Source organism: Manihot esculenta, chromosome 14, assembly GCF_001659605.2.
Source record: "Manihot esculenta cultivar AM560-2 chromosome 14, M.esculenta_v8, whole genome shotgun sequence".
Classification (NCBI taxonomy): domain Eukaryota; kingdom Viridiplantae; phylum Streptophyta; class Magnoliopsida; order Malpighiales; family Euphorbiaceae; genus Manihot; species Manihot esculenta.
The window spans coordinates 1,945,688-1,969,601 of NC_035174.2; the positions used below are offsets into that span (position 1 = coordinate 1,945,688).

Genomic DNA, 23,914 nt, shown 5'->3' on the forward strand with positions numbered 1-23,914 from the left:
TCGAGGCAAATGCAAATGTCTAAGATTATTTATATATATAAGATGTCATGCCAACATTTGTTGAATTTATTTATATTTTTCAATTATTTTTTCCAGTAAAGAGGAGGCAACATAAGAAATGAGCTAATTTACACTAATTCACATAATTAAGTCCATGTTGCGACAAATTAACAACATAAGTTCTAAATTTCTTGCAGCGGTGGTTTTGCCTTTCTCATCTAGACCAAAGGACCATAGTCTCAAACAACCATTAGGCCCATTATCTCAAAACCGAAAATCATAACCTGTCTCTTTGAATATTTCAGGCACAGAACGTCCAAATAAGCCTGGCTTTGGATATTTAGTCTTGCAGCATGATATGGCCAATAAGCCTACGACAAATATCTCGAGCACAAAACATCCAGAGAAACTGTGAGCACATAGTAGGATTTATAAGCAACATTAGAGAAGTTTGAATGAGAGACGCATTTGAACAATTCCAGCGTACATTAGCTGACATTGAATGGACATATTTGCACAGTTCCCCATAGCATTATCCATACATCAATTGGAAGCAACATACTCTTTTAACTAGGGTGTTCTTATGGACTTCTTTAGCCCAATTTTGATTGGAGAAAAGCCGAACATTGATACACAACAGAAAGACAAAAATGAAAATATAGAAAAAGGCCTTCTCCTAGCACGCACCAGAAATCATTTAGCCCATGGCATACTTCTGGGTCCAGCTTCTTGCAGTTGTCTCATACTTGTTTCTGTCTGTCTTGTACATATGAGCAATCTCTGGCACCAAAGGATCATCAGGATTGGGATCCGTCAACAAAGAACAGATTGAAAGCAACACCTGCAAAAAGAAAAGAAAACATTACAAATTGATACCTAGCAATTTAAATATCAACCAGGTGATCCACATATCTGAAAGTGGAAATTAACTGGATTAGAGTGGTCAGAGTACAGTAGAGTTAACATGATGGCTAAAATATGCAAAATATCAATGCTGAAGTAGCTGTTATTCTTTTGTTTCCAAAGAATAAATTTCTCTTTAAAGGGAGCTATTGCAGGTTTCAATGAACATAAATAATATGATTGAAATGGAAACTAGAACTATATCAGTTATATAGTTTGCAATTGGGGCAGCATGAGTCACTTAAGAACTTAAAGAGACAATAAGCTAAATAGATCACTATTTACATAGTCTGCAGAAAGATTAAGTCATCTATAAGTGAAAGAACAACGTCTTCTTCTGAGTTCCAGATCATAGCTTTCAGAGTTATAGAATAAGAACCTTGGATATGGTAAGTGCAGGGCTCCATTGCTCCTTCAAGATGTCCAGACAAATGCTTCCGTTGCTATTTATATTTGGATGGAATACCTTTGTTCTGAAAGCTACCTGTTAGAAACAGCAATATCAAACTGATGATCACATATGCACACAACAGTAAATAAGTGCAAAAATGACAGAATGCCACTAAAGAAGAACAGCAAAAAACCATTTAGAAGATAGGAATTAACATGGGAGTCCTGCAACTGGCTAATTTTCTCAGCAGACAAAAGCTCAAATCACGTTGACCAACTTTCTCAAAGTATAGCAACCAAGAGTGACTCAAACCAAGTCTCAGTTTAAGCTGAGAGATTAGAGTTGCAAAGCATCTTATACTATTAAAAAATTCCCCCAACATGACATGCACTGTTTGGTCTTTCCCATTATGATCTTCATCTTTTAAACAAGACACCACTGAAACCTAAATTTATAACCACTAGAAAATATGCAAGCCTTTAAAACATGGCAAGAATTCTTCTTTAGAAAGAATACAGTACTCTCACAGATGAGGCGCAGTAACATAACCTGCATAAACCTCATTATGTGGCAAAACGTACTCTCTCTGCTCACATCCCATATGTAGCTACAAGATGACACATCTTGTTAAATGAGAAATCTTAGCAATAAGAATTTACAAGAAAATGAAGAAACTTCCAACCATTTAAAACAAGATGAGAAAGTTATGTTCAAAGCAGAGTGCAAACAAGATACCTTTGGAGGCTTAAATGGATAATCGGGCGGGAAATGAATAGTGACTAGGAAAACACCCCCAGCATATGGACTATCTGGAGGACCCATGATCGTTGCTTGCCAATGAAACATGTCTTCAGCTACAGGACCTGAAAAATTTGCAGAAATAAGGCAAACAAACCAGTAGAACAGCACCAAAAGTTGAAGTTCTTATACATGGCAAGATTTCAGGGTCCTCAACATGAGAAATCGAAAATTTTCACAATTAGATTAAAAAGAAAAAAAAACATGTTAGGTGCGTTTGAGAATGAAATTGGAATAAGCATAAATAACAATTAATTTCAAATAATAAACTTCCAAAATTTGGTTGAACAGTTAACTTTCAAAATCTTTTCGACATGTCATATCCTCACCATCCGAAGCTATAACATAAATTTTTATCAGAAACCTCAACCATGATTAAGTATCACATCACTATGTACAATTCAGTAAGCAACGACACCGTATAATTACAGTTCTGATGGCCGGCGAAAGAAGTAGCCCTAGCACATGCACAATTAACGTTCAATCAGAACAGCTAAAAAAATATTTTACAAAGACATACGAAGACCCAAGCATAGACCTTGAAAATCGAATCAGGTAACAACAAGAGGGATCAATTCAAACAAAAAAAAAAGGTGAAAATAATAAAAATACTAATAATAAATGCAATACCTGCGCTGCATGATGTAGGAGGATCCTTCTGTAAATCCTTGAGTTCCTTCAAGATCCGCTTCGATGCCATCTCAAATCTGCGATTCAACGCTTAGATCCCCTCAGATCGAAGATCAAACACAAGCGCGAGTAAAAACAAAGAGCTATAAAGGCCTATAAGTACATGTAAAGAGAGGAAATCGAAGCGAAAAATACCTGAGACGAAGAGATTATTGATCCTCCCTTGTGGATGGTGGTGGCTTCTGGTTGCGGGTGGGTGGTAGGATTATTATTATTTGAGAGAACGCGGAGAGAACAATCAGCAAAGGAAAGAATAGAAAAAGGAAATGGAGAAGGAATTTGTGATTGGGTGAGGTAATGACTTTTTTTAAATGGTTGTGACCGCTTTTTGGTTCGACGGTTTCTACCCCCCGGATTGGGATTGGTTATTCTCTTCTGGAATTGGTGGTCCCCAACTTGGCGTTTTCTGTACGTAAATCCCCTTTTTTCGCCGAAAGCAGCCATAGAATCAATACCCCTTTATTTATTTATATATATATTTTTTTTCTAATTATTGGTTGTTGAAACTTGAAACTGCAATTATGAATATATTATTTATTTATTTATTTTGCCTTGTTATTCTTGGTGGTGGAAATTGAAAAAGAATTCGAATCGTCCATGGATTATACGGTGTCGTGTAATGGGGATATTGAGAATTAGATTCAATTTAGTTTTAATTGTAATTAATTCTAATGATTAAAAATTTTCTATTTATAATAAAAATTACTTGTGCATGATTGAAATTGACTGGTTGCAGTTAAATTTACTCAATTTTTATAATTTTTTTTACAGTTTTATTTCTTTCAAACTGTTTTTTTTTTTTTTAATTCATGCTGTACTTAAACTTCTAGTGAATATTATGTTTGCCATTTAAAAAATCTTGATTATATTGACAACAATTTCTAAATTTGTAAATTGTATTAAAAATTAATATTATTTTTTTAACACATTTTAGAAATATATATTTAAAAAAAAATAAAGCAAAAACTACAACCTCAAAATTGACCCCATTTTGGCTGGTTGGACTGGCTTGATTTTGGTCTCTATACTTTCGCAATTTGGTCAAATTAGCGTTGAGGAGAAGTTAGTTTTGTTTTTTCCTTCTTAAAATGCGTTTACTGTAAATGTCGCCGTTTGACCATTTCTTCTTTTTTTTAAACGTATTTGACCAACAAATTTTACTAAAATTAAAAAAATAATAATATGACTTAATTCATTCAGTAATTAAATTATCTCACTCGCATAATAACTTTATATTCAATTACCGAATGAGTAGAAAAAAAAAAAATTTTGTTCATAAACTATATTTGGGTTTTTAATGATTTAAATCAAAATTTAAGTTAAATTATATATGAGGATTCATAGTTAATATTTAATAATGAAAACATGAAAAAATAGAATATATATGTATGTTGGCTAAACGTAAAATTTGATCATTAATTTTTATATAAAAATTAGTTGATATTTTATATATATAATTTTTTAAAAACTTTTTAATAGTGATATTAATATAAAAAATATAACTATTCACTCTAAATATAATTATTCAATCCATAGGCCTAAATGTGAATTCTTATACGTTTTGAACGAATTAAGTAAATATATTTTGTAAAATTTACAAATTTAATAATTATACTTTATAGAATTTTAGAAAGTTAATAAATAAAATAAAATAAAAAATCACATATCACTTTTGATATAAACTTAAGAGGTCAAATTATATAATTATCCATCGAAATTCGCCTGTCCCTTCTTATATAATGTGGGTATATAAAACACATGATTAACTTATCAATACACCAATTTTATATATTAAAATAAATTTATTTCAATAAAATTCCTGATGTATTCATATATTTAATTTAATAATAAATATATTTAAATAAATTTAAAAATTATTTTATTTTTTTAATTTTTAATCTCTATTTAAAAAAAAATTAATGCTAACATGTTATACCGCGATAAAATTAGAAGAGTATCAAACATTTAAATAATAATTAATATTATATTTTTGCAATTGTGTGGCTGAAATTCAAATTTCAATTACAATTATTTATATAAAAAATAATAAAAAATTACAAAATAAATAAAAATTGATAATATTTACATGTCAGAGTCAAGATATAACATATTAATGTAAATTATAAGCAGATATATAAATAATTATAATTATAATTTTTGAAAGTTTATTAACTATATTTTATTTTTATTTTTTAGATATATTAAGAAATATAATTTTTTAATTATATTTATTTTAAATATATTAAATTTTACAAAATATTAACATATATTTTAAAAATAAAATAAAATTATCATATTTATTTTATATATTATTATTTAAAAAATAATAATAATTTTAAAATAAAAAATAAAAATAAATAAAAATTATGAGATGAAAAAAATATTTATTTATTATATTTACTATAAAATATTAATATAGTAATAATTTTTCAATAGTATGAGCTGGTGTGTGGCAATCCAGGGCCAGCACATGCTGCAACGAACACCACGGAGCAGGTTAGCCTCCACCACCCACCACCTCACTTTCCCAAAAATTCGACTCACTTAGCCTTCACCGATTCAGAGACTCGCCCTATTGTCGAATAATGAAGAATTACCGGAGAGTACAAGTCGACGGTGGCGGCTCCACCGTAGATAAAAATTATGATAACGAAGATGGGGGTAGAATGCGATTGAAACCATCGGGGAACAATGCGAACGAAAATCAAGAGCCCTTCTCGGGCATCAATGTTCGAAGAAAAGCATCCTTCCATAGAGATATAAAAAGAGACTACCTGGACATTCCTTCGCATCCCTACTTGATGAAGGTTTTGCAAAAACGAGGTTAGATTGAATTGTGCGATTTTATGATGATTTCGACTTTTTTTTTCCTCAATTAATGGTTGATTGTGGGTTCTGATTTCTGGCTTGTCAATTAGTTCTTTTGAGATGGTTTGTAGGTTATATTAAGATTCAACTGCTTGTCAAAATTCATTTTATTTCCAGATTATAGGCAAAACATAATGTAATTTGATGAGATCATTCATGTTATCTTTACCATCAAATTCGATATGAATTGATATGATTTAGGATATTTGTGTTCCTAGAAATAGGATAATTTCATCGGTTTTACTTCATACATGTCATGTGGGAATGTTTTTCTTTTAATAAATTGAGTATCAAAATTAGAACTTTGCAAGTCTCTGCGATCACGAAGTTGAAACACTACGGGATTTTTGCGTGAATGAACTATGAAAATTTGGGTGTGATGGTCGTTATTAGTTACTTCTGTCGCTGCATTCAATTCAAGGGCTGCAAAATGAGCTTGGTCCTAAAGTTCTCACATGGTGCATGCAGATTATTAGTTTCAGGAACAATCTGATGTTTTTGGAATGCTCATTTTTTCCTCTCTTTTTTTTTTTTTCCTCTGGCAGGTGACAGCCATGTTTTTTTTGCTGATAAAGTTATGAAATTCACTGGTTCAGGGAAGATGAAGCGACATATATTATTAATAACGAACATTGCCATTTATATTGTTGACCCAGAGACTGATGCACTTAAACGGCGCATAGTATTAGCCGCTGTAGAGAAGATATCTTTGAGTGAATTAAGTGATAATTTCTTCGCAATCATCATTCCAACAGAGTATGATATACTTATGGCTAGTAAGCGAAAGACTGAAATTGTGACTGTACTATTTGAAGCTATAAAGAATGCATCTAACTACGAACTTGAGCTGGTTTTCTCCAATAGGTAAAAGAAATCTGTTGGTGTCAGTTGTTGTTCTTCTTGTGTTATTATTAGATGTGCTGCTGCCTAGGATTTTTCACTAGGGACTTGGTACATAATTTATGCAAGGGCAGGCTATGATTAATAATACTGTTCCTCACGAGAATGTTACATTCATATCTTTGTTTGTAGTGCTTGGTATACTTGCCTTATAGCATAGGAATATTTGGTATGAGCATGTGAGGCTTCTGACTTTGTAGCAAGTCCGTTGCATGTATTTATGAGCGTGCATAGACCTGGGGAATTAGTTATGATCAGAAAGGGATAGAGAGGTCTTCTTAGATAAGATGAAGTGAATACTTTTGGTATTGGGTGCAATAGTTCTTTGGCCCCAAAGCACAAGCAAAATTATGAGATATTGAATGTTATTGCTTAAAGTCATCGTTGTTGAAAGAGTTGCTGATAAAATTTGTTATAGTTGTTCTTTGTGAATTTTTAACGTCACTTGTCTTTACAGTTTCAAGTATAATGCAACTGCTGAATTGGTGAAGGAAGTTCAATTTGAGGAAGTCGAAGGTTAGTGATGTTATACTCAAAATTTCTCCTTTTTTTTCCTTCTCCAAGATTAGAGAAGCATAGCTCTCGCTATTACAAGTGGAACTCAGCTATAACTTGTGATGTTAATTTATCATGTCTTAATTCTGGGTTGTATAGGTTTTTTCTACTACTCGAGCCATTTTTTCTATCATGTTCTCTCTCTCTCTGTGATTTCAGGTGGAGTTAAAACTAGAATTCTGAGGAAGTGAATTACAGCTTATATAAGCCTTCATATGTTTGTATACTATGCGGGGAAGCAGCATTTTTAACTGTAAAGAGACAATATCATTAAGATCCATTGCTTTGGGATATACCATTAAACATAAAGGTCATTACTAATGAAAAATTCAGCTTTTTTTTTTTTTCCTTGTGTAATTCTTATAGTAAAAGCTTTTCCAATACGAAACAGACTTCATCTGAATGTATGAAAGGAGAATATTTCGATGTTCATAAGTAATATATAAGTTGTTCTCTATGCTGATTTGAATTCCAGGGAAACAGAAACTACAATCCTCATGGAAGAGTTCATATCTGGGCCTGATCCGAGGGTTGTAGCTTAGACTTGTAACTTTAGAAATTGCTTATCGGTAAACTGATCCCGAGGCATGTTGCATACTAATGCACGTGCCATTTTTTTTCTCTTGTTTTTTTAAGACATTCACATGTGTATTCTCTTTACAACTGAATTACCAAGTCATTTTACAATTAAAATTGTACAAGATAAAAAAGGAGTTGCTTCTTTTCTGTACATAGTCAGAGTGTTAAATCATCTGAGAGTTACCAAAGGTTGCACCGCAGAGTGCTGTTGAAGCTGTGCACTCTTAAGGGAGTCATTTCTCTGTTTAGTTCATGAGCAAGCATCTTTGATAGTTAACCAGTCGAGAAACAAGGTAGCTGTGGGGTCCTTCTAGGTCAAATGGAAAGGGGCTGTTTCACGACGGTTCACAATCATTGAATGGGTAGATTTTGGCAGGGAGTCATGGTACTGGAAGACTGTTCATTCATTCACATGCAAGTGCACACAACGCACAAGCGGACAGATAAAAAATATTAATTTGGTTGCATTAGATAGCAAAGCCAGTAAACTCCACATGCATAACAATCAAGTCCTAACTAAATGATAAAATAGCGAAGGACCCAACTTCCCTTTTGACTTGAATTGGGTTAGGTAGTATGGTAGCTAAACTGGTCGGAATCTCAAGGATTCCAAACAACTCAACTAATTATAACCAATTGCTCAATTTAAAATAAAATCAAATTATGTAAACCAACAATAAAATTATATCGAAGACAACTAATAGCACGAAAAATCAATAGAATCTCACTGTGGAGGTGGAGCTGAAGTGGAAGCTTCATCTGCAGCCTGTGGCGTCGGGGTTGAAACTGCTGTTTCTAAATTAGTTTCAGTAGATGGTCGGTTCTCGATACTCCCTCTTCGAATGTCCTCTACCATTTTCACTATATCAGGCATTTTTGGTCTCTGCTCTGGCATCCTCACCACACAATTCATTCCTATTTGTAACATCTCTACCATTTCCTCCTCAATATTAGGGTATCTTAAAAGTTCAATGTCAAATACTTCAGCTGTCCATTCCTCCCTCACCACAGAATGCACCCACCTCACCAAGTGAACAGCCTCATCTCCACCTGTGGAATGTATAGGGGATTTTCCAGTCAGAAGCTCAAGCAGCAAGACCCCAAAGCTGTAGACATCAGATGAATTAGTTGCTTTCCTAGAATCTGTTACTTCAGGGGCACGGTACCCTGCAGCCCTCATTGCTGGTGGCGGCATTGGACTCATCAATGCTGCCAAACCAATATCGGATATGCAGCCATATCCCTCAGAATTTAGGAAAATGTTTGAGGCCTTGATGTTTCCATGGACAAGTTTGCCACCATTCTGTGTGTGGATATGAGCAATGCCTCTTGCGGCACCAATTGCAATTTTCAGCCTCGTTTCCCAATCTAATGGAATCCTGCCTTCCCCTCTTTTACCTGCAAAATTTTATATGCATTTTCTATCACTAATTTCTTCAAGTTAGCAATTTTATACATAAATAAGGATTAGTAAACACATAATGGACATAAACAACATCAGTTCTAGAATTCAAAGCCTGGAAATGAGTTCAATGTAAATGAGGTATTAATAAAGGAGAAGAGTGATCGTAAACCGGTGGAGATAAAGAGGGAAAGAGGAGTTTTGACTTTTGACATACCGTGTAGCATTGCAGAAACACTCCCCTGTTCGTAGTAATCACTCACTGTAAGCTTCTCATCCTTTGAATAGTAATATGCCCTTAGAGCAGATACATTTGGGTGCCTAATACTTCCAATCACTTCCATCTGCTGTTCAAACTCTTTCTTAGCCACAGGCACTTCCTTCAACCTCTTCACCACTACTGTGGTTGCATCCTCAAGAGCAGCCTTGTAGGTTGTTCCAAAAGTTCCCTTCCCAAGCACTTCAGCAGATGCTCTCAACAAGTCCTCCAAGTCAAATGCAAGATTACAACCCTCGAAGAACACAAGCCTATTATTCTTATCTTGGCTTTCTGAAGCATTTTTCTCTAAAGATACCTCCTTCTTTTGCGACTTCGTAGGTAATCCACCTTCCTTGTCCTTCTTCGAGTAACAGCAAACCATCAACATAGCAATGATTACAAATGCAAGAACGCAGCCGCCTAGTACAATCCCCAATATTGCAGGTTCACTTAGTTTATTGGCTTTCCTTGGTGGTTGAGGAGTTGGTGGCTGAAGTGGAAGGGCTGGAGGAATGGCACTTTCTGATGAAAGATTGTTACCAGAAAATGCCCAACTTGGAAACCTTAGAAGAGACAGTGGCACGCTTCCAGTGAGATTATTGTTGGCTAAATTTAGAGACTGCAAACTAGGGACATTTATATCAGGAATAACACCTGAAAGCGAGTTGTTAGCGAGGTTCAAAGAGGTAAGGTGTGTCAAATTTGAGATTGAGGTTGGAATGCTTCCATTAAACCTATTATTTGACAGATCAAGAATTGAAAGGTTCTTCCACATTGAGAAATCTGTAGGCAATGGGCCTGAGAAGTTGTTGAATTGAAGATAAAGGCTGGTCAAGTTTTCAAGTTTGGAGAAATCTGAAGGGAAAGAACCTGATATGCCATTTGATCTGAGGCTCAGAATCTGAATTGCCGACAGGCGACTGAGAGTGTTTGGTGGTATGGGGCCTTGAATTCCTTCTCCAGGCAATCTGAGGGCTACAACTCTAGACTGATCACCATTGCAGGTCACTCCTGTCCACTTACTGCATACAGAGGAGCTCTGCTTCCAATTGAGAGAGTGCGAGTGATGAATATTGTGAAGGAAATCTAGCAAAGCTTGTTTATCTTCAACTGGCTCTGCAATGGCTGGTAAAGAAACTGATCCAAAGAAGAGAATTGCAGAGAAAATGAACAAGAGGTTCATTTTCATGCTTGTTTCCCTCTCAGCCAGTGAAAACCCCAACAGCGGAAGCAAAATTGAGATTCAAGAGAACCGAGAATCTAACGCAAATCCTGGTCACATCTGCATGAAAATGGGTAAATGATGGATCAGAATTAGGACAGAAAATGAAAAAGAAGATTACAGTATGGTTGAATGTTGACCGTCATTTGAAGCAGAAGACACATTTCTTGAAAACTTTCTAAAAGAGAAGGATTCCTATGACTTTATTAGGCTCCACAGGTCAAAATTAGCAACTTAACCACGATTAGAAAACTTATTACTCTTAGCTATTTGTTGACTTTCGGAGCACTCTTCTACCTAAAATAAAAGATTAGAAAATAATCCTAAATTTATTGTCCTAATCCTATGCACGAGCCATCAATCATTTTCTTTCATTTTCTCATAAACCAAACATAAACTGAAATAAGACCAAAATAGAGCAGCACGCAAGAGTTGTGTGCAAAAAATCTACTTGCGTACCAAATGCAGTCTGCATCAAGATTCGCAAAAGATCCACAAGCAATCGTCGACCTTTGAATCTCTTCTCTCTCCCCCATAAACCAATACTGTTGAGAAATTCAGCTATGCATTTCCAAGGAAAAAAAAAAAATAGAAACTGACAAGGAAAGTTTGAAGGAGAAGCCGAAGGAGAAAGAAGACAGAAGCTGGAGGTATATTACTTTCTTGAGAGACCAAAAAAGAAAGAAATTAGAAAAAAAAAGAAACAGTGAAAGAAGGAGGGATCTTTCTTGGTGATGATAAAAGATGATTATAAATGATGATTGATATGAGCTGTTTTTGCTTGGGAGAGCAGCATCACATGCAAATAAACTATTACATAATCATTGAAAATCAAATAGATAGCCGTGGATCATTTCTTTATTCAAGAGAAAAAAAAAAAAAAAAAAGGATTATCATAGCGTACAAACAGGAGGGCTGCATGTGGAGACAAAGAGCGAGTGAGACAAGTCATTAAAGGAGAAGCAGAGATATTAGAAGCCATAACCAACTACTGCTGCTGCTACTACTACTCGCAGTTTATTATATTATTTTTCTTATTTATAGCTTCAGCTTACCCCTGCCAAAATGTGGACCATAGCTTACATGACCTCCTCTGTTTCCGCCATGGATATGCTTCTGCTGCGTCTTCCTAGAAGAAACTGATATTATTGATTTATGATTTACAATCGGTCTGACCATCCAAACTATAATAATTAAATGGACGGTAGGTATTACATCACTCACAGGAAAATTATTTAATTTCTACTGAGATCAATGGATCAGATGACGCCACCTGCGCATTAATATGCGTGAGGAGAATTCCTTTCTATTGCTACTAATTTTATATTGTTAATAATTTATGTTACATAATCGCTAACATTTTTAAAATTTTTTAATAAAATTTAATAATAAATAGAGATGGTTGGCGTTCATTCAATGTAGGGTATTCAGAAAACGAACCAACCAACGGCGAGCCATACAACGGTCGATGAAGCAAGAGGCAAGAGGAATGCTAATCAATAGCGACGGTTGCAGCGGTGAAGTGACAGCAATGTACACGTAATGGGCAGCACGCGCAACTTAATTGTCACAATATTTACAAAGCACTGTGGTCCGCGTGCTTATGATCATAATGCTTCTTTTTTAACGTATAGTTCTTTTTACATTATTATATTATTCTTTGGGTGTAATATATATATCACCTTTATATAAATGTTCCTTTTATTGAATAATATTAATATTTAGATTTTTATTTGAATAAATACAAGTACACATTTATTGTAAACTTAAATTTTTATAAGTAAAAAAATGGAAAACAAGAATCATATAAGAGAATTTGAGAACAAAATCTTCAGAGGAAGATTTCAAATGAAATTTGGACAATTATGCCTTTTAAATTTACACTAATTACTTAATTATAAATATCGTACAATTGTCAATAATTAAAATTTAAATAAAAATACCACTCGCATTTTCAATCGTCCTTGTCAGTAGAAACAATATAAAAAAAAATACCAATTTAATTGTAGTAAATTGAGTATAATTTTTTGTTTAGGACATAGATTCATATTCAATCTTTTGCTCTAAATTTTCTATTAAAAAATATAATATTGATTTTTAAGTTATTATTTAATTAAAAAAATCAGTTCTTTTTTTTCAATATGAAAATTGATAAACATAAATAAAATGAATTAAATATTTGTATATTTTCAAATGGGTGACCCTTTAAAACACTAACATTAATTTTCGATCTCAGAAATTGCAGAATAAAAATAGTTCTTAAATGTACAACTAAAAAGCATGACCACAAAATAATTCTATGTTCATGACTACTTTTGAATTGTCGGAAGAAATAAAGCTTAATGAATCCATTTATATTAGTTATTTAAGATTAATTTGTTGTATACATTTAAGCTAAGATTAAATTTCAAAAGAAAACAAGGAATTAATTCTACACGCAGAGGACTAATTTGTTTATATTTTAAATAGTTAAAGGAATTAATATATTTGGTGGGAGTAATTTAATAAGAAAATTTTAATTTTTTAAAAAATATAAAATATTCATTTGTTTAGTTGGTATAATTTTATAATTTTTTGGAAAGTTGTTTTATGTTACTTCTTCGAAGTAAATTTTCCTCTCAATTATTTTTCTTATTTTTTATTTTTTTTATAATTAAACATTTAAATAAAAATTAATAAAAAATTAAAAATTATATTTATTAATAAATAATAATATGTGAAATTTTTTATGAATAATTTTATTTAAACTATATATTTATTTAAGTAAAAAATTAATTAAATTAAATATAAATATTTTTTTATATTTTATAATAATTTTTATTATTATCATAAAAAATTATATATTATTATTATTATTATTTAAGTTGAATATTCACTTTCTAAAATTATTATTTAAGTTGAATATTCACTTTCTAAAATTTAAATATTTAGTTATATAATTTTTTTATTAAATTAAATATTATATTTTAAATATTATTTATATATTTAAAATAAAAATATTTATATTATTTTTATAGTCACAATCTATTTATTTTTTAAAAATTTAATATATAAACTAAATACATTCCGACTTATATTTTTTATAAAATAATATTTCTAAACGTATACTAACAAAAAATTAATTTTTAAAATTAAACCATTTTAAATCAAACAACTTTTTTTTATTAAAAAGATTTACAATTTAGCCTCTAAATATTATTATTATTAACAAATCAGTCCCTATATTTTTAGAAATTTATTAAAACATTATTATTTTTTATTTTCGTATTTCCGTCCATTTCGACCGTTAAAAATATAATAAAAAATTAAATTATCCCATTATTTCCTCCTCCTCCATATTCTTTATTGATTCTTCTTCCTCCTTGCTTTTTTTATTTTTCTTCGATTTTTCCTTTTATTCTTCCTTCTTTGGTTTTTCTTCTTTTCCTTCTTCTATTTTCTTCTTTTTCTTATTCTTCTCATTTATCATCGTTGTCTTTTTCTTTTTTTTTTTATTTTTTAAAAGGAAAAAATTTTTTTTCTTATAATCATTTTTTAAAGGAGGAGGAGAGACTATTTCATTAATAAAAAAAATAATAATAATATTTTAATAAATATAAAAAAAAATAAAAATATTTTAATAAATTTTAAAAAATATAGAAAGTGACTGATTAATAATAATAATATTTAAAGATTAAATAAGATATTTTATTTGAAGATAAAATTAAATTTTATTTTTTATTTTTTATTTATTTTTAATAAAAAAAAATATTTTAATAAATTTTTAAACCATATAAGATTAATTTAACGAAAGGTAAATTTCACTTTTATTAATAATTTACCTTTAATTACGTAATTCTGCTGTCCTTGTTGCTTATCCCAAACGCGTTCTTCTCTCAAACGGAAACGGTCTCCAGCAAATTTCCTCTCCTTCCTGTTTGCTTTCTTCCCTTACCGCCAAATCTATGGATTACGATTTCAGGAACAGGGCAGCTTCACCATACGATCAAATCCCTATTTATAGGACGTCTTCTTCGTCATCGGCTCCGTCTAGCCACCCTATGTACGGACAGTCTCTCTATCCGAGAATCGGTCAACAGGGCCACGCGGCAGTGCCTCCCTCAGGCCGCCACTCCTCATATCACCAGACCTCCGCTCCTTCGCCCTCTTCTTGTAAGTTGATCCAAACTAATCCTCTTATTTCCTTGATACATTGCTGCTGAGTGTTCAACCGGGATCGTTTCATTTGAATTGTGGAACCTAAACGCAGTTTTTTTTTTTAATTTTTCAATCGAGTTTTTAACTTATATATGCTCAAAAAGAAAAATTTCCAAACTTAAAGAGCTAACCAGTGATTAATGAGAGCATAATATGTGTTAATTAGCTTTTTCTTTGGTTGAGATTACTACCATTACTAGAGGGTTTAGGCCTATTCGTTTATCAAAAGTTGGTTGACAATGGCATGTATGTTTAAACTTTAATTTGGTTAAATTGGAATGAGTGATTTATTGCATAATGTTGCAGCAGGATTAGGCATTCGAGTTGCTGTAAAGCCAGAGTATCGGATCACTCCTCCGGTATGATTTGATTACTTTTATTGTTTTTCTAGTTTGTTTTTTTCAGTTTCAAAGAATTTTATAGGAATTTATGAGCATTTAGCGTTGAGCTGTTATGATTATTGACTTCCGATGCTTTGCCCCAACCATTACCCGTTAGTGTTTTATGGGCATATGAATTGTGGTCTAGGGATGGATAACGTAATTATGCACACCTGGTTGTTTATAGTTAGTTATCCTCACCAAGTTCTAAAATTTTTATGCTCTGAACGATGTCATGGTGAAATATTAACAAAAATAATTATGTGTTGTGTGTGCGTCTACAAATACTCCGTGCATTCATCTAGTGCTGCAGATCCTTCTATATTAGTCTTACTCTGCTTATGTTGATCCCTCCATGTTCTGCCTCTTACTGTTTCAATAACTTGCGTGCTGATCCCCTTACCATCTTGTATACGTGGGGATGATAATGATTATATTAATCCCTCTGATTCTTTTTATTGCTTTTGGGACTCAACTTCAATAGTACAATTGAACTTATTTTCTATTGGATTGTGGCACTTATTTTTTATTGTTCCGACTTGTGATAGCCGCCTACATAGTCAAGTAGGCCTTTTTAGGTCACTTGGTCTTATTTATATGGTATTTTCCCCAACTAATTTCAGATATCTGTAATTGCTCTTTTGTTGTAGCCTCAGCTATCGCCACAAGTGGGAGATATTCCACGGAGTAGCTTCCAGTTTGATTTTGAGTTTGAACGAAAAATTTTAGCTGAAGCAGAGAAGGAAAGCCAGAACTGGAGCAAGCTTGGGTTGGAAAATCTTCCATCAAAAACAACAGAATCAACTTCTTCATTGGTACGTTATCTGTGTTTTCATTTGGTTGGTTTTTGTGAGGTTGAATGGAACACATTGGGAGTATTGAGACTCTGGTATTGGTAATGGCATTTCATTGAAGCATGACACAGCTAAGCTAAGTGTTTGGTTATGTGATGAGACCAATCACTTGAGGGCTTCTTGACTTCAAGTAATTATTGTCATGTTTTTATAACCATAGCTGATTATTGACTGATTTTTTGTTTTCAAGAAGAAAAGTGTTGATCATGATCAGTTCATAACTTTATTTTTCCAATCATTGATTTATGAAATGAACATCTCTTTGCCAAATGCAAATGCAGGGTTCAACTGTAGATCCTGTAGTGAGCAAATACATAAGATCAGGACTCAAGCCAGAAGCTGTTCCTTTCGCCGTTGCTAACTATGGAGACAATCCAACTAAGGTATCCTCTTTAAGCTTTAGTGCTTCTTGTTTTTATTTTAATATGTCAGTAGTGGGGAGTTGATAACACCTTTTATGTGCCTTTACTTAAGGTTCAAGAATTTGTCAATGGCTACAGCCTTTTAAGAGAAATGGGATTTGCATCGAACAGCGTAGCTGAAGCTTTACTCATGTATGACAATGACACGGACAAGGCGTTGGCACATTTTCTCAACAATTCGTCGTGAACAGACTGGAAATAGATGGCTGAAGGTGATGCTGATTTTCAAATTGTGGTATCCAATGGTAGTCTGGTTTTATTCTCATTGTAAAATTATGGGCAACCGTTTACATTTTGCCTATATATAATATTACTTCTATAATTGTTAACATCCCTTCCATGGTATAACATTCGGCTATTTCTGTCTTGTTGCAAAAGAATGGTCAATGCGACTTAGCACCCGTTTTGCCTTGTTTTGCACTTCAGCTTTAGCGACATCACAAAGGTCCAATTACCAAAATGATGGGAAAGAAAAATCTCTGCTTGGCATTCAAGCCCCTTAACAAGGAAGATGCCTTTAATGATCAGCTTAATAGCAAATCCAAAAGGAAGAACGCAATTGATCATTTGAATTATTTTCTTGAGTTCTTCCCATCTTCATTTAATAAAAGCGTTTTGGTGCTAAATTCACAACAGATAGAAGTTGCAAAATGCTATCATATATAATTGCTTTAGGATATTAAATCTCTCTTTTAACTTACAGAAAATCATACATCAGATTCTATTCCCACAAATGAAAGAATTAACATTTATGTTAAACTGTATCACAAGAACAAAGTCACGCCACGTTTCTTCATTGTATGATTTGGTAAAAGTAGTCTGCCTCCAGCTATTGTAGATTTTCAAATCTCCTTTCTAACCAAGCATATTTTCAAAATGGGCACATAAACTATTGAAGCTAGTAGCTTATAAATTCCCACAATTTAGAGGTGTTGCTCAGGCCATTTCTCTATTTTCTGTTTGATTCTCAGAATTTGGCAAAGCAAATCAAACGCCCGCACAAATAGCTCCTGAAAGGGAAAGGGGGCATTATCAAAATTAATCAATTGAGAACTCGACAAATGGGCTTTTAATTATCCCGAAATGGACTCTATTCGTCCTGAAATGTGGCCATTATAAATCTTCAAAGGCAAGATTATGGGGCTTCTGACTACAGAAAGACCACGTTTTATGTGACAGTGTCTGCATGTCTGCAGGAGAAGAAGTTAAAAGGAAGAGGCAAACCTGATAACCAAGATGAACAGCAAAACTTCCCTTCATCTACATGTTTCACGTCAAGCCCAATAAACCAGGATCCAGCACTAACATCATCATGCGCATAGGTGCGAAGAAGAGACCTGAACACTCAGCAAATCAGTGCATAGAACTTCAAAATATAAATCTCATAGATTATGAAACTAACACGCCAGATGAGTGAAAATTTTACCTGTTTATGGATATAAATTTAGCTAAAGCTCGTGATATGACATACATCTCACCTGAAGCATGGCGAAAGTACCTGTTGAGTGCCAGAGATTAACATTCAATTTGGAAAGATGATCATGAAGGAAAGAATATTAGAATCTAGATAAAAACAAAACAAAAAAGAAACTAAAAAGCTTCTTGTCCCTAAATGTTTAAGCTATAACATGTTCAATTTATGCTTATTACAATACATATGACAACTAATAATACCAGTAGAAAATATATTAATTTAAGAACAACTTACGATTTCTTATCCCCAAATTTCCACCAATCCGGTTCATACCATTTATGACTCCTGCCAATTCCAGCAGATAAGTATGATAAAAATAAAGTAAAAGGTGTTCAATACTATATCTATATCTTATCTTCCTAAAATTTTATTTTAAAGATTAAGAGGAAAAAACTCACGGTTCAGAGAAAACTTCACCGGACTTCATACAACCAATATAAACACGAGGCTTGTCCAATTGAGCTGCCAGGGTAGTTCCAAGAGCATCTGCAAGGGAAAAAAAAAGGACAAAGATAAGAAGACATGCAAGTATCAACATGAATGGGAAAAAAGCTTAAATTTATAAGGTGAAAAGGAGTAATATTAAGACCATGATATCACTTCTAGGCAGAAGCCCCAATTTCCTAATATCTCGATAATCAACAAGCTTACGCTTGCCAATGGTAGGCACATGCAAGTATCAAAACTCAGGAAGACTGCAGATAATCCAACAATAATACTAACCAATATTAACATAGATATTGTCATTGACTTTAGCATAGAACTCAGCATCCCATTTATTAACAGCATAAGAAAAAAATAGTTTAGCCTTATTTGGAAGCCCTTCAGTTTCCTCCACATGGTTATCCTGCGAATAGAAATGTCCATAATGAGTACATGATTGAGTGCTCATAATAAAATGTTGCTTCCACATCCCATTTTATGCTTTTTCTTTTTATATTTTTTAGCTTTTTTATCAATTATTTTGTTTTGTTTTCTCTGTTTACTAATTCACCTACAAATGTGCTTGGGCACCTCGCATCAGGACTTCAATGCTCCATCATTGTCATTAAATCAAGTGCCATCTATAGGAGTTGTAAAATTATGAAGGATAAAATATACAAATAGCTAAGATTATGGCTTTTTTTTTTAATCATTATTGATTTATGAACATACAAGAATTATGAAGTCATTAGTATGCTTATTTTCATTTTCAATTGCCCTCTCCAAATTGTCACCACGATTTGCACTGCATGAGAAAAAGATCAACTGTCAATATTTTAAGCACAAACCACAATATAAGATAGACAGCAACAGGAAGCATATACCAAAATGACATCAATAACACATCAAGTGCATAAGCAACCTCAGTTACCTTCTTCCAATGACAAAACGTGAAACTATGCCTTTCTCTTTCTCCAGTTTCTTTAATGTTACGCCTGAAAGCATGAAGGGTTCACTTTAGTCCTCCAAAAACAATATAAATAGGGAAAATTGCTTACTTCTGGAACTTTGCATCTTCCACGCAAATAATTTAGGCACACAAAATAAAGCAAATTAACCAGAATGAATGTGCGACACATACATGATATACAGGTTGGTATATCAAGCCAAAGAAGCCAATAATTTCAACAAGACAAGAGAAAGATCAATCAAATAATTCAATGTCAAATTTAGTGCATGTTTTATTATTCTTGAGTAAAGGCCTCCGAGTAATTACTTTCCAGAGAGCATACAGCTTAATTCTTGTGGGGGAACTTAGTAGTTGCTTGTTAGCTATTCTGAGACCCCATTACAAAAGCTAACCCTTCTGCTGCAAGATGTAGTCCATATCACAAATAAATGCAGTACTTTTGAAACTCTGCAACATTTGGTCCATTTCTGGAACAATCAAGTAATTAGTAATGTACCCGTTATCACTACACCAAAGAAAGATTGTTAAATTTGGATCCGGGCCGTCAGCCCTAACTCACTCCAAAAACTAAACCCAAAAGCTAGCTCAAGGGAAGTGCCCAAAACCCTTATAAGGAGACATAACCCTATCCCAAACCGATATAAGATTCAAACACACCCCTCAAATCCAAAATTACACTGGAGTGTAAAATATTTATCATCGCCAATAGCATGTTAAATCTGGGTCTGGCCTAACTCAGCCCAAAAGTTAGCTCAGGGGAGGAGTGTCCAAGACCATGGCAGATTCAACAAAGATCTACTATTTTCACCTTTTAGATTCTTCCAAGATAATGCACATTTAGTGGTCTCAGCTTAATACGTTAGGCAGTCTGGGTTGTAAAGAATAATGCCATCAAGGAAATGGAGTGCTGAATTTGGTATTTCAATCTAAAGCAGACATTCATGGAAATAAGTAAGAAAAATGAAATTATAGGAATATTTGGTACCTACCAGTTCCCATCCACGCTTTACGGATTGCATCCCTATTGTTCATTCTGTCAAACCTTGTCAGTATTCCTATCACTACTAGATGTCTTTTCTTAGAATTTGTCCCATGATTCTGTGTTAAGAAGTTTGAAGTAAAACCCTCCTGTTTAGCTGTAGCCAATTCCATCTCAAGGGCTGATAATTTCTTCTGTTGCTCCCTAAGGAGGAGCAAGCACACCAATAAATCAATCGTGAAAAGGAGAAGGAAATAATAGTTAAATTAATGCCCAAAGGCCTCTGGTAAGTTAAACAAATATCAATAATCACATTACCTGCAGGCTATTATTTTCAATGTATCATCCACTGATATAGCAGATTGTCCCTAAAATTAAAAACCAGCAGTTCACATTGTCATTTTTATGAATGTGGCTCAGCTAAACATAAAAACAAGCAATGAAAACTTAAGAGTTTACACAAGCACCCAGCTCGAGTAATTTTTCAACGTTACATCAAAAATTGCAAGTTACATCACAACACCGCATACTGATTTTTTTTTCTTTCTTACAGTTATCATCAATTCACCACTAGAAATAAACCCAGCATGGTAAGTGAAATTCCAACTCAAACTGAAAAACCACAAATCCATGAATAAAAACAAAAATTTGGAAAGCCACCTGCCCAGTTATCCTGTCAAGCTCTTTAATCAAATAAACCCTGTTCTCCGAATCTTGCCATAACCTGCCTCCCACATCAAACACCACAACACGATTAGAGGGCCTGAAAAAAGGGGGACCCTACGTCGTTTGGAACCAAAAGAAAATGAAATAATTCCCATAAAAAATAAAAAAGTGGGAAAGTGAAATACAAGAGAAGCAAGTAACCTGCCAGCGACATAAATGGAGGCGAAAGTAGAGAACATTGAGAACAACAAAGTTGATATTCTCGATCCATAGGCTCTGCTATTCGATCCTTGACTAACTCTGGAATGCATCATTTTAGTCTTACCTCGGATCTTCAATCCCCTCTTGATGGATTCAACTGAACTAGCAAAAATTCAGTTAGAGAAAACCCACTTGATTTGGATTTTAAAGTTTCACTGCAGGTTTATGCCTCGAGCTGAGAGAGAGAGAGAGAGAGAGAGAGAGAGAGTGAGGGTGGGTGACTTGCCGGTATTACAAAGTCGAAGTAGTGATTGATTGGTCTATTTGGGTCATCGCCCTTCACCTTCAGGGACGTCAAATTATATCTCATGGTTATTTAAATCTCTCAAACTACCTGCCTTTTCTGTCTCTGGATAAATGAAAAATAATTACTCTTTATTTAAAATTAGTAACATCACATGAAATTTCAAAAATAAAAAAATAATTTTAAGTAAACTTAAATAAATATCCAGCTCATATTTAAAAAAAAAAAAAGGAAAATATATCCAACACAAAAAGGAAATAAAATCAAAGCTTTTGAGCAGAAATAATAATTTAAATGATGAGAATTTAAATTATTAAAGGTTATGTTGGACCGAATAGTTTTTAAAGTATTATTTAATATCTTAAATAATTATTTAGAATGATTAAATAGTGGTCGATAAACTTTTACTCTCTTAATTTTTATTTTTATTTATTTTTTGCTAATAACTATTAAAAAGGTTAAAAATTATTAGATCAATGACTATTATAGAACAAGGCCTAGAAAGTCTATTATAGAACTGGTTGATTATCCTGACTAAGGTAATTGAGGTGGGTTGCTTCAGAAAGAAGTGTTTGGGCTTAGGTTGGGTTCCCAGTTTCCACTTTCTAATGCTATTGGGCCATTGAATTATTGGTGAAGAGTGATGGATTGGAGGGTCTTGGTCCATTTAATTTCAACTATATTTTGGTTATTAGATTGCTCCTATTAAGAGACTGCATTGCTCGTGTTGATTATGTTTTTTATATACTTTAACCTCCATTTATTTGTAAAAAAATAATTTATATTTAAAAAATATTTTTTATTAAAATAATTTATTTTTATTTTATTGTTTAATATTATTTTAAAAAAATAAAATATATTAATAAATTTATATATAAATATCTTAAGAAAATCTTAAAAATATGAAAAATAACTTTCTATTTAAAAAAAAAAAGTTTTTTTCTTAAATTGCTCATCTCTTTTAAAATCAAAATATTGTTTATTGATTAAATTTTTTAAATATTTTAAATATAAAAAATTTGAAAAATAATTTTTTAAAATAAATGGAGTCTTAATTATTACGCATATATAAACGTTTCATGATTAAGCAAATCTAGACCATTGTCACAATTTGCTTATTAAGGCTTCAATAAGTTATATTTAGAAAATATCTTTTTCTTTTAAAAAAATTATTTTCTTTATCAAAAATATTTTTTATTGAGTAAATTTTTTTAGCGTCTCAAAAGATAAAATATGAAAAATATTCTCATAAAAGGTATTTTCAAACGGACACTAAAAATACTATTGAGGTATGGAAGGGTGAGTTTTGAAATGGAAAATACATGAAAATCACTTCACTTATATTTAAATCCGGTTGATATTTCAGTACTCAAACCTTGATTTTTAATTCATAATAAATTATTGAATACATATTATTGTTATTATTATTATTATTTAAGTAATATAAAAAATTTATCTAATTTTATATTTCAAGGTTAAAAATATTTTCTATGTTTTTTAATAAATGCAATATTTTAAAAATTAATTTATATCAAATAAAAGTTTAAGCTATTTTAAGAACGATTATGTCATTATTTTAAAAGAATTGAAGGGTCTGTATTGGCGTCTATTCAAGAATTGAAGGGTCCAGTAGAGTTAGAGTTGTGTGCTATCATCTCATCGGAAATTCTTCATTAATTACAAAACACATAATTGCGTGCCTTTATAATACTAACAAAAAAGTAAACATACAATTTAGTATCAACATTATATCATTTGGATTCATTCAGTAGCGTCCCAACAAAAACTTTTAATAACATGAATACTATTCACCCACATTCAATTTCGCAATGAGTATAAAAAGAAAATAAAAATTCTTATTTCGATCTAATTTAATGTATTATAAATTCAAGACACGTATAAAATTTTATTTAATTTTTCAAAATAAATTATTTTGAATGTTTCTATTGTAATTAATAACTAATTATAAACTGTCAAGTATTCCATAGTTAAACTACGCACAACTTTAAACCTGAAATATATCTTGTGGTTCTTTAATGCCATCACGGCTGAGGAGCGGTTGGCAAAGTCCCTTTCTTCATTGTTTTTTCCCTTCACAGTAGCTCTTGTTTGACTTATTAGTCGGCAAATAATTGCCATTTTCTGTGGTCCAGAACACTTCGACTATGAACGTGTGGGCTCAAATTCCTGCCTAGTTTTTTGGAAACCTGTGTAGTCGTGAGAGCATCTTTATCAATGACAACTGCAAAAAAAAAAAAAAAAAAAAAAAAAAGAGCCTTCAGAGTCATCAAAGGAGAGCAATAATCTCTGGAGAAATAATCCAAACTCGAACTAACAGCATGTAAGCACAAGCAGCACCCAAAAGTTTATGCTTCAATGGGGTCAGAAAATCTGACAATCAAGTAAGTGGAATAGAGAAAGGGAGAATATTTTCATTGGGTTGAATTTCCAAATCCAATGTCACATAATATAATTAA

The 23,914-nt window shown here is 32.5% G+C and overlaps 5 protein-coding genes across 8 annotated transcripts; 2 read left to right on the forward strand and 3 right to left on the reverse strand.

The window, feature by feature from the left end:
• Positions 1-467: 467 nt before the first annotated feature.
• LOC110600071 (ubiquitin-conjugating enzyme E2 10) lies at positions 468-3,100 on the reverse strand. Of its 2 annotated transcripts, XM_021736781.2 has the most exons (5): positions 2,918-3,100; positions 2,723-2,799; positions 2,030-2,157; positions 1,283-1,387; positions 468-841 (listed from the first exon to the last, which is right to left on the reverse strand). In XM_021736781.2, the coding sequence occupies exons 2-5, from the start codon at positions 2,790-2,792 to the stop codon at positions 698-700; spliced, it is 447 nt and encodes a 148-aa protein (XP_021592473.1). In that variant the 5' UTR covers positions 2,793-2,799; positions 2,918-3,100; the 3' UTR covers positions 468-697. The 2 variants fall into 2 exon arrangements, with proteins under 2 accessions (XP_021592473.1, XP_021592474.1); XM_021736782.2 differs by lacking the exon at positions 2,918-3,100 and having other exon boundaries at positions 2,723-2,818.
• A 2,123-nt stretch (positions 3,101-5,223) lies between these two features.
• On the forward strand, positions 5,224-7,566 carry LOC110599711 (myosin IB heavy chain). Its single transcript, XM_021736251.2, has 4 exons — positions 5,224-5,605; positions 6,196-6,514; positions 7,008-7,066; positions 7,265-7,566. The coding sequence occupies exons 1-4, from the start codon at positions 5,368-5,370 to the stop codon at positions 7,294-7,296; spliced, it is 648 nt and encodes a 215-aa protein (XP_021591943.1). The 5' UTR covers positions 5,224-5,367; the 3' UTR covers positions 7,297-7,566.
• Positions 7,567-8,122: 556 nt separating this feature from the next.
• On the reverse strand, positions 8,123-11,742 carry LOC110599710 (probable inactive receptor kinase At4g23740). Of its 3 annotated transcripts, none has more exons than XM_021736250.2 (3): positions 11,623-11,742; positions 9,304-10,627; positions 8,123-9,082 (listed from the first exon to the last, which is right to left on the reverse strand). In XM_021736250.2, the coding sequence occupies exons 2-3, from the start codon at positions 10,532-10,534 to the stop codon at positions 8,409-8,411; spliced, it is 1,905 nt and encodes a 634-aa protein (XP_021591942.1). In that variant the 5' UTR covers positions 10,535-10,627; positions 11,623-11,742; the 3' UTR covers positions 8,123-8,408. The 3 variants fall into 3 exon arrangements, with proteins under 3 accessions (XP_021591942.1, XP_043806299.1, XP_021591941.1); XM_043950364.1 differs by lacking the exon at positions 11,623-11,742 and adding an exon at positions 11,462-11,610; XM_021736249.2 differs by lacking the exon at positions 11,623-11,742 and adding an exon at positions 11,027-11,448.
• Positions 11,743-14,395: 2,653 nt separating this feature from the next.
• LOC110599889 lies at positions 14,396-16,797 on the forward strand. Its single transcript, XM_021736491.2, has 5 exons — positions 14,396-14,719; positions 15,071-15,123; positions 15,795-15,959; positions 16,280-16,381; positions 16,473-16,797. Exons 1-5 carry the CDS (start codon positions 14,512-14,514, stop codon positions 16,605-16,607), a joined length of 663 nt encoding a protein of 220 aa, XP_021592183.1. The 5' UTR covers positions 14,396-14,511; the 3' UTR covers positions 16,608-16,797.
• Positions 16,798-17,059: 262 nt separating this feature from the next.
• On the reverse strand, positions 17,060-21,515 carry LOC110599888 (hydroxyproline O-galactosyltransferase HPGT1). The gene is made up of 13 exons (XM_043950485.1): positions 21,420-21,515; positions 21,134-21,290; positions 20,927-20,990; positions 20,585-20,634; positions 20,277-20,470; positions 19,249-19,312; positions 19,050-19,122; positions 18,618-18,741; positions 18,293-18,380; positions 18,129-18,179; positions 17,847-17,918; positions 17,645-17,757; positions 17,060-17,430 (listed from the first exon to the last, which is right to left on the reverse strand). The coding sequence occupies exons 2-13, from the start codon at positions 21,244-21,246 to the stop codon at positions 17,408-17,410; spliced, it is 1,029 nt and encodes a 342-aa protein (XP_043806420.1). The 5' UTR covers positions 21,247-21,290; positions 21,420-21,515; the 3' UTR covers positions 17,060-17,407.
• Positions 21,516-23,914: the final 2,399 nt, after the last annotated feature.

Coding starts and splice junctions, on each gene's coding strand:
- LOC110599888 (XM_043950485.1), bottom strand. CDS start 21,246: ATGATGCATTCCAGAGTTAGTCAAGGATCGAATAGCAGAGCCTATGGA. Junction 18,742..19,049: donor CTAATGACTTCATAATTCTT/GTATGTTCATAA, acceptor TTCTATTCGCAG/GATAACCATGTGGAGGAAAC. Junction 18,381..18,617: donor CAATATCTATGTTAATATTG/GTTAGTATTATT, acceptor TTTCCCTTGCAG/ATGCTCTTGGAACTACCCTG.
- LOC110600071 (XM_021736781.2), bottom strand. CDS start 2,792: ATGGCATCGAAGCGGATCTTGAAGGAACTCAAGGATTTACAGAAGGAT. Junction 1,388..2,029: donor ATCCATTTAAGCCTCCAAAG/GTATCTTGTTTG, acceptor TGTTTCTAACAG/GTAGCTTTCAGAACAAAGGT. Junction 842..1,282: donor CTGCACTTACCATATCCAAG/GTTCTTATTCTA, acceptor TTCTTTTTGCAG/GTGTTGCTTTCAATCTGTTC.
- LOC110599889 (XM_021736491.2), top strand. CDS start 14,512: ATGGATTACGATTTCAGGAACAGGGCAGCTTCACCATACGATCAAATC. Junction 14,720..15,070: donor CGCTCCTTCGCCCTCTTCTT/GTAAGTTGATCC, acceptor ATAATGTTGCAG/CAGGATTAGGCATTCGAGTT. Junction 16,382..16,472: donor ATGGAGACAATCCAACTAAG/GTATCCTCTTTA, acceptor CCTTTACTTAAG/GTTCAAGAATTTGTCAATGG.
- LOC110599710 (XM_021736250.2), bottom strand. CDS start 10,534: ATGAAAATGAACCTCTTGTTCATTTTCTCTGCAATTCTCTTCTTTGGA. Junction 9,083..9,303: donor TGTTTCTGCAATGCTACACG/GTATGTCAAAAG, acceptor AAAATTTTGCAG/GTAAAAGAGGGGAAGGCAGG.
- LOC110599711 (XM_021736251.2), top strand. CDS start 5,368: ATGAAGAATTACCGGAGAGTACAAGTCGACGGTGGCGGCTCCACCGTA. Junction 5,606..6,195: donor GAAGGTTTTGCAAAAACGAG/GTTAGATTGAAT, acceptor TTCCTCTGGCAG/GTGACAGCCATGTTTTTTTT. Junction 7,067..7,264: donor TCAATTTGAGGAAGTCGAAG/GTTAGTGATGTT, acceptor CTGTGATTTCAG/GTGGAGTTAAAACTAGAATT.